Source organism: Dendropsophus ebraccatus, chromosome 12, assembly GCF_027789765.1.
Source record: "Dendropsophus ebraccatus isolate aDenEbr1 chromosome 12, aDenEbr1.pat, whole genome shotgun sequence".
Taxonomy (NCBI): Eukaryota; Metazoa; Chordata; class Amphibia; order Anura; family Hylidae; genus Dendropsophus; species Dendropsophus ebraccatus.
Genome location: NC_091465.1, coordinates 8,700,356 through 8,709,188, shown reverse-complemented (window position 1 = coordinate 8,709,188; position 8,833 = coordinate 8,700,356). Strand labels below are relative to the sequence as shown.

Sequence of the window (8,833 nt, the reverse complement as noted above, 5' to 3'; positions counted from 1 at the left end):
TATATGACTTACCCATCACATACCTGTCCATGGCAGCCAGCTAGGAGAGATGGAGAGGAAGGAAGGAGTATCAGATCAATAGCTTCCAAGGGGAGACAAAAAACATATCAGCAGCACACATAGTTTATTACCATAATAACCCTGTAAGAATAAAACAGGGGTCAGAGCAAACCATAGTCACTGACTGACCCAGTCTATAGAGGGTGGATGGCAGAGCATTGATTGTTCTGGCAGGGAAGGGGTTAAGGATCAGCACCCCCTTCACCCCCTTCTGCTTCCCCCCTAACCGATAACTATAGAGAATAGGAAGCACAGGAATTATCTTGTATATAGTGATCAATATGTTACATTGCATCCACAGGTAAAGGGAAAAGAATACAAACAGGTCAATAGGAAAGGTAATAAAAGACAAAGCCTGATCAATGCCTAATAATCACATGATCAGAACAATCCCAAACTGCTAGAATACAAGCCTACAAGTCTGAGGAACCCATCCCATGCAGCAAGGTTCTCCGAGTATCCATGTTCCTCCATCCCCGGGTGCTGGGACTGCTACCTGGCTCCTCAAACTGCTCCAATCCAGGGGCCAATAACACTGGGCTAGATGGGATTTTTCTTAAAGAGGCAGTACAGGGCTGGAGCTGGAGAGCAGGGAGGGAGAGCTGAGGGGGGAGATAAGTGATCTGAAGAGGACAAAAAAAACCTGATGATGATGATGATTACACTGGAAACTTTCTTAGTCCTGGCGAGGGTGTCAGATTGAATGCTCTGTGCGCATGTGCAAAGGTGTCCAAACTGACAATGCTTATGAGATGAAGATAGTGTGTAGCTTGCTTCTGGGCTCAAGGAGGAGAAGAGAAATCTACAAGCCGACAAGATGAGATCCAAGGCGAGGGCGCGGAAACTGGCCAAAAGTAAGCAGCTTTCCCTTCCTCTCCTGTGCCTCACCCTAGTCATCCCCTCATCCCCTTCCCTGCTGCCTGGGGATCCCTGTGTGTACAGATGAGCTGGTGCAGGGAGCCAGCACCTTGCCCCCTTCCTTAGCTGAAGCTAGCCCCTAGCTGGTTAGTGCTGCCCGGTGTCCCCCCTGTCCAGGCAGGCAGAGCAGGCAGGGTCCCCCCCGTCCAGGCAGGCAGGGTCCCCCCTCTCATCCACAGCCCCTATGCGTCTTTACGCACAGACCTCTGCCTGCTCCTCTGGATCCAATGGGGGACCCTGAAAATGGCAAAGAAATGCAACAAGGAAACTTAAAGAAAAGTTGACGAGAGGGAGAGCAACTTTTTTTTCTTTATTGAATCCTTCCAAGTGTTGTGAAATTATATTCCTGGCTGTAGAAATAGTGGGCGCTAGAGGGCTGCCCAGGACATAAGGAGGAGAGGGAGCAGCCTGAGCAGACTCCATGTACACAGAGGGGAACAGTCAGCAGCAAGTTCAGGGCAAAGCAGCCAGGGATCCCGGATCCAGCAGTGGAGACTCTCTCTATAGGATTCTGCCCTGTTCTCTGTGCATTGGATGCTTTAGGATGGGGTGGGGGGAGGTGGGGGGCTGGGGGGGCATTGTAATCCTGTGTATTGTGTGTGTATATATTATATTCATATGGCTGCATTCACACCGGAGCTTTGAGCAGAGATCAGGACTGTTCTTCTCCTGTGTGATCGGTGCAGGGATCAGTTCAGTCCTGTCAGATGGATTTTACTTTCTGTTTCTCTGTGGCTTTTGTGTCCCCTTCCCTGACTGCTGCACAGGAGGGAACACGAGCAGATTGGAGAGCATTTGCTTTTGTTGTCAATTGTATTTTCGTTATTTTGCTTTTACGTTACTTTTAATTTATTATATTTGCTTTTTTTTGTTGTTGCTGTGTTAAATCGCTTACGACAGTGCAGTAAAATGATCCTAGATTATAGAGAATGTCTTCTTCTTATTTTTACCTCTATGCCCATTGCAGATAGGAAATGTAACGATATAAAATTCTTAGAGGTGATAGAGTATGTAGTATATAGCAGTGTCAGCCAGCTGCTGGTATACAGGAATGTTCGCAGGATAGTAACACATTAACCTCAACACTTCATTTACACTGGGCGGTAATAGAACCGCAGCTGGGATGGGAGAGGAGCTGGAATCGATGGTCAGCTTCAGGGCCCAGCACAACTAACCCCCCCAATATATAAATAAATATATATATATATATATATATATATATATATATATATATATATATATATATATATATCGCCCATCTATGATCTTTGCGCAAAACAGAAGGAAATTATTTAAATAAAAAAAAACGCGTTTTTACAAATTTAAAAAATAAAACCGTCAGGAGATTTTGGAAAATATTTTGAAAGTTGCGTTCAGTTATATTGTAATTATTTGACCTTAAATATTTCCTTTATTGTTATTATTATTTTTATGATGATGATTATTATTATTATTATTCCTGTTCTATGGTGGATTGTTCCCGGCAGCTCTTGGCCTCCTCTCTGCGTCTTCTATCTTTTCTGTATAGATTCTGCGATTTTTGGGAGAGTGAGGACTGATTAGAATCAGGTGTGTGGTGCAGTACAAGGCCCCTGCGTTTTATGGGGTTTCTGAGGAGGATTTTAGGGATCACAGTTCATACAGTAGCCTGGAGCTAAGGTTTCTCCATCCCCCCTGAGACTGCACAGGAGGAGAGCAGCAGCGCAGAGCTCTATATACTGCTGCTGGGTGGGAGCATATATACAGTATATAGAGTTATGCATGGCTATATACTGCTGCTAGGTGGGAGTATATATACAGTACACAGAGTTATACATGGCTATATACTGCTGCTAGCTGGGAGTATAAATAGAGTTATACATGGCTATATACTGCTGCTAGGTGGGAGTATATATACAGTACACAGAGTTATACATGGCTATATACTGCTGCTAGGTGGGAGTATATATACAGTACACAGAGTTATACATGGCTATATACTGCTGCTAGCTGGGAGTATAAATAGAGTTATACATGGCTATATACTGCTGCTAGGTGGGAGTATATATACAGTACACAGAGTTATACATGGCTATATACTGCTGCTAGGTGGGAGTATATATACAGTACACAGAGTTATACATGGCTATATACTGCTGCTAGGTGGGAGCATATATACAGTATACAGAGTTATACATGGCTATATACTGCTGCTAGGTTTGGAGCATATATACAGTATACAGAGTTATACATGGCTATATACTGCTGCTAGGTGGGAGCATATATACAGTATACAGAGTTATACATGGCTATATACTGCTGCTAGGTGGGAGCATATATACAGTATAAGGAGTTATACATGGCTATATACTGCTGCTAGCTGGGAGTATATATACAGTATACAGAGTTATACATGGCTATATACTGCTGCTAGCTGGGAGTATATATACAGTATATAGAGTTATACATGGCTATATACTGCTGCTAGCTGAGAGTATAAATAGAGTTATACATGGCTATATACTGCTGCTAGGTGGGAGTATATATACAGTATATAGAGTTATACATGGCTATATACTGCTGCTAGCTGGGAGTATATATAGAGTTCTACATGGCTATATGCTGTGATATCACGTTGTGTGTGTGTTCCCTGGGATTATACATAGGATTGCAGACACAGCAAACACCCTACACTATACAGTGATCATGATTATACACATTCCGCTCTGCTACATCTCTGCCTGGGTAGATCAGCTGTTACCTAAACCTATTGGACCTAGAGATAAAGCGACACTATATGGAGCTGGTAACTGGTTCAGAAATACAGAGCAGTGTGCCATACAGTCTGGCTGCCAGGTTGTTGTAACGGAGACTGCCATCATGGGAGTTGTAGTCCTGCAACAGATGGGGATAGAGATTTATAAAATAATAAAATTATTCTCGGAAGGATATATCAGTATAGAGTTTATATAATATTGTTGGTAAAATATATCAAGACTGTCTTTAATTGTAGATATAATAATTATATAATGGATGGAAAGATAGAGAATAGATACATAGATGGATGGAAAGATAGAGAATAGATAGAAAGATAGATAGATAGATAGATAGATAGATAGGAGATAGATAGATAGATAGATAGATAGATAATAGGAGATAGATAGATAGATAGATAGATAGATAGATAGGAGATAGATAGATAGATAGATAGATAGCTAGATAGATAGATAGATAGGAGATAGATAGATAGATAGATAGATAGATAGATAGATAGATAATAGATAGATAGATAGATAGATAGATAGATAGATAGATAGGAGATAGATAGATAGTAGATAGATAGATAGATAGATAGATAGATAGATATGAGATAGATAGGAGATAGATAGATAGAAGATAGATAGATAGGAGATAGATAGATAGTAGATAGATAGATAGATAGATAGAGAGGAGATAGATAGATAGATAGGATATAGATAGATAATAGATAGATAGATAGATAGATAGATAGATAATAGATAGATAGGAGATAGAGAGAGAGAGAGAGAGAGAGAGAGAGAGAGAGAGAAATGGATATTGCCAATTTATATAAATAGACATAGATAGGAGATAGATAGATAGATAGATAGATAGATAGATATATAGGAGATATAGAAAAAGATAGATAGATAGATAAAGAGATAAAAAGAGAGAGAGAGAGAGAAATGGATATTAGCTATTTATATAAATAGAGATAGATAGGAGATAGATATGAAATATAGAAATAGATAGATATGAGATATATAGATATATAAATAAGTATAAAATAGATGCATATGAGATACAGAAATAGATAATCTTAGTTGCCTTATCCATCATATTATTCTATTGTAATCTATTGTTTGAATGTAATACGCTGATATATATTTTTGATCAGCTACAATGTATGTATGGAGAATATATTGGGATAGTGATATCCTCTATGCTGCTGTATGTCAGTGTGATACTATGTAACCGTCGCTCCATACAGTGTGCAGTTACTTGTCATATATTTCCTATTAATGTCCAGGGAATAAAATGGATTGTTCAGATGATTTTTCCTTCTCATTAGACATTGTAAGGATGTGGATGATCTATGGGGGGAGTGAAGGCATGTATTAAAGTGATGGAGCTGTATACACATATATCCTAATACAGGAGGAGACACCCACCAGCCTGGGCCATGTAATATAGTGATAGAGCTGTATACATATATATCCTAATACAGGAGGAGACCACCCCCAGCCTGGGCCATGTAATATAGTGATAGAGCTGTATACATATATATCCTAATACAGGAGGAGACCACCCCCAGCCTGGGCCATGTAATATAGTGATAGAGCTGTATACATATATATCCTAATACAGGAGGAGACCCCCACCAGCCTGGGCCATGTAATATAGTGATAGAGCTGTATACATATATATCCTAATACAGGAGGAGACCACCCCCAGCCTGGGCCATGTAATATACTGCAGGAGCTGTATACATATATATCCTAATACAGGAGGAGACCACCCCCAGCCTGGGCCATGTAATATAGTGATAGAGCTGTATACATATATATCCTAATACAGGAGGAGACCACCCCCAGCCTGGGCCATGTAATATACTGCAGGAGCTGTATACATATATATACTAATACAGGAGGAGACCCCCGCCAGCCTGGGCCATGTAATATAGTGATAGAGCTGTATACATATATATCCTAATACAGGAGGAGACCCCCGCCAGCCTGGGCCATGTAATATAGTGATAGAGCTGTATACATATATATCCTAATACAGGAGGAGACCACCCCCAGCCTGGGCCATGTAATATAGTGATAGAGCTGTATACATATATATCCTAATACAGGAGGAGACCACCCCCAGCCTGGGCCATGTAATATAGTGATAGAGCTGTATACATATATATCCTAATACAGGAGGAGACCACCCCCAGCCTGCGCCATGTAATATAGTGATAGAGCTGTATACATATATATCCTAATATAGGAGGAGACCCCCGCCAGCCTGGGCCATGTAATATAGTGATAGAGCTGTATACATATATATATATCCTAATACAGGAGACCCCCGCCAGCCTGGGCCATGTAATATACTGCAGGAGCTGTATACATATATATCCTAATACAGGAGGAGACCCCCGCCAGCCTGGGCCATGTAATATAGTGATAGAGCTGTATACATATATATATATCCTAATACAGGAGGAGACCCCCACCAGCCTGGGCCATGTAATATAGTGATAGAGCTGTATACATATATATCCTAATACAGGAGGAGACCCCCACCAGCCTGGGCCATGTAATATACTGCAGGAGCTGTATACATATATATCCTAATACAGGAGGAGACCCCCGCCAGCCTGGGCCATGTAATATAGTGATAGAGCTGTATACATATATATATATCCTAATACAGGAGGAGACCCCCGCCAGCCTGGGCCATGTAATATACTGCAGGAGCTGTATACATATATATCCTAATACAGGAGGAGACCCCCGCCAGCCTGGGCCATGTAATATACTGCAGGAGCGGTATACATATATATATCCTAATACAGGAAGAGACCACCCCCACCCTGGGCCATGTAATATACTGCAGGAGCTGTATATATATATATATTCCTGATACATTGTAACACATAGGCCTGATACACTGTAACACATAGGCCTGATACACTGTAACACATAGGCCTGATACATTGTAACACATAGGCATGATACATTGTAACACATAGGCCTGATACATTGTAACCCACAGTCATAATACATTGTAACACATAGGCCTGATACACTGTAACACATAGGCCTGATACACTGTAACACATAGGCCTGATACACTGTAACACATAGGTCTGATACACTGTAACACATAGGTCTGATACACTGTAACACATAGGCCTGATACACTGTAACACATAGGTCTGATACATTGTAACACATAGGCCTGATACACTGTAACACATAGGCCTGATACATTGTAACACAAAGGCCTGATACACTGTAACACATGGGCCTGATACACTGTAACACATAGGCCTGATACACTGTAACACATAGGCCTGATACACTGTAACACATAGGCCTGATACATTGTAACACATAGGTCTGATACACTGTAACACATAGGCCTGATACATTGTAACACATAGGCCTGATACACTGTAACACGTAGGCCTGATACACTGTAACACGTAGGCCTGATACACTGTAACACATAGGTCTGATACACTGTAACACGTAGGCCTGATACATTGTAACACATAGGCCTGATACACTGTAACACAAAGGCCTGATACACTGTAACACATAGGCCTGATACATTGTAACACATAGGCCTGATACACTGTAACACAAAGGCCTGATACACTGTAACACATAGGCCTGATACACTGTAACACAAAGGCCTGATACACTGTAACATGTAGGCCTGATACACTGTAACACAAAGGCCTGATACACTGTAACACATAGGCCTGTTTAGTTTAATACACTGTAACACATAGGCCTGTTTAGTTTAATTCAGCAGATATAAGTTTTGCGTTCGCGGCCACATTGAAATCCACGGCCGTTGTTGCAGTATTACCGGCCGGAAATAATAGACATGTTAATTTTCCACGGGGCCGTATAAACAACGGCCGTTATCTGATACGTAGTGTGAATTCAACGGACGTAGTTACATTGCATTGCAGTCATTATAGGGAACCTCAAAACAACGGCCGTAGTTTTGCGGCACGGACAACGGCCATTATTTTACGTAGTGTGAACATAGCCTAACACATAGGCCTGATACATTGTAACCCTGGTGTCTGGTTGAAGGCTGCAGATTCTGATTCTTAAAACTTTTGGCTCCAGATCAGTGGAAAGGTGTTTGTTCCTTTGTTCCTCCTCCCTGGTCCCAGTCTTGGTATGCTTCATTCTGGGAGAATTTCTTATGACTCAATTTATTAATATATAACTTTGTTGCTTTAGGGTTATTGTAGAGTAAGCAGATGACAATGACCAATATACAGCTGTATACCAAAGATTTTATGATAGATAGATAGATAGATGACAGATAGATAGATAGATAGATAGATAGATAGATAGGAGATAGATAGATAGATAGATAGATAGATAGATAGATAGATAGATAGGAGATAGATAGATAGATAGATAGATAGATAGATAGATAGATAGGAGATAGATAGAGTGAATAAATGCATACTGACAACATACCTCCAGGAGAAGCTGTGATAATGCTGCAGACCATTTCCCCAGTTTCTCCTTTCTGGGCAGATGACCCCTTAGTTCTGTTCTCTGCCATGTTCAGGGGGGTTGGGGGTCGAGCATCTATAACTTTATTTCAGTTTATAGTGGATAATATTTGGTTTGCTCAGTCATTGGTCATCAGATCCATTGTAATCTTAAACACCATGAAGGAAATAAATTACTGGTGGCAGAAGCTATACATCCAGGATCCTGCCAGAAGCCATGCTGAAACACTGTGTTGTCTTTTGACTGGATGGTGATGATGATGATGATGATGAAGGACGTTTGCAGTCTACTTGGTGACAATCTGTTAGAAAATATAAAATATATTGTGACTTTCTATTCCATTAATCCATAGGATAAGAGGGTGAGGTGTCGTCGTCATCATCATCATCATCATCATCATCATCATCATCATCATCATCATCATCATCATCACAATCATCATCTATAGTACATGCATCTACATTACCAATGTTAATAATAACTGTAGTAATAACACTGATAACGCTACAATACTACTAGTTATACTATTATACTAATGCTATGTAAAGGTGGAATAATAAGCATAAACGAATAGCACTGCCTAAGGGTCCATA

The 8,833-nt window shown here is 40.7% G+C and overlaps 1 protein-coding gene across 9 annotated transcripts in view; it reads left to right on the top strand.

Annotated features, from left to right (window-relative positions):
• Positions 1-8,833, top strand: part of PRDM16 (PR/SET domain 16) — a 557,902-nt gene that overhangs the window by 65,138 nt on the left and 483,931 nt on the right. For 3 of the 9 annotated variants that reach the window (XM_069948439.1, XM_069948438.1, XM_069948437.1), the window contains exon 1: positions 85-914. The exons of 3 other annotated variants lie outside the window; for them this stretch is intronic. In XM_069948439.1, coding sequence (XP_069804540.1) covers positions 878-914 — 37 coding nt within the window. In that variant the 5' untranslated portion in view covers positions 85-877. Of the gene's footprint in view, positions 1-84; positions 915-8,833 lie in introns of those variants that run through there. 3 more of the 9 variants (XM_069948448.1, XM_069948444.1, XM_069948446.1) reach the window with 3 other exon arrangements.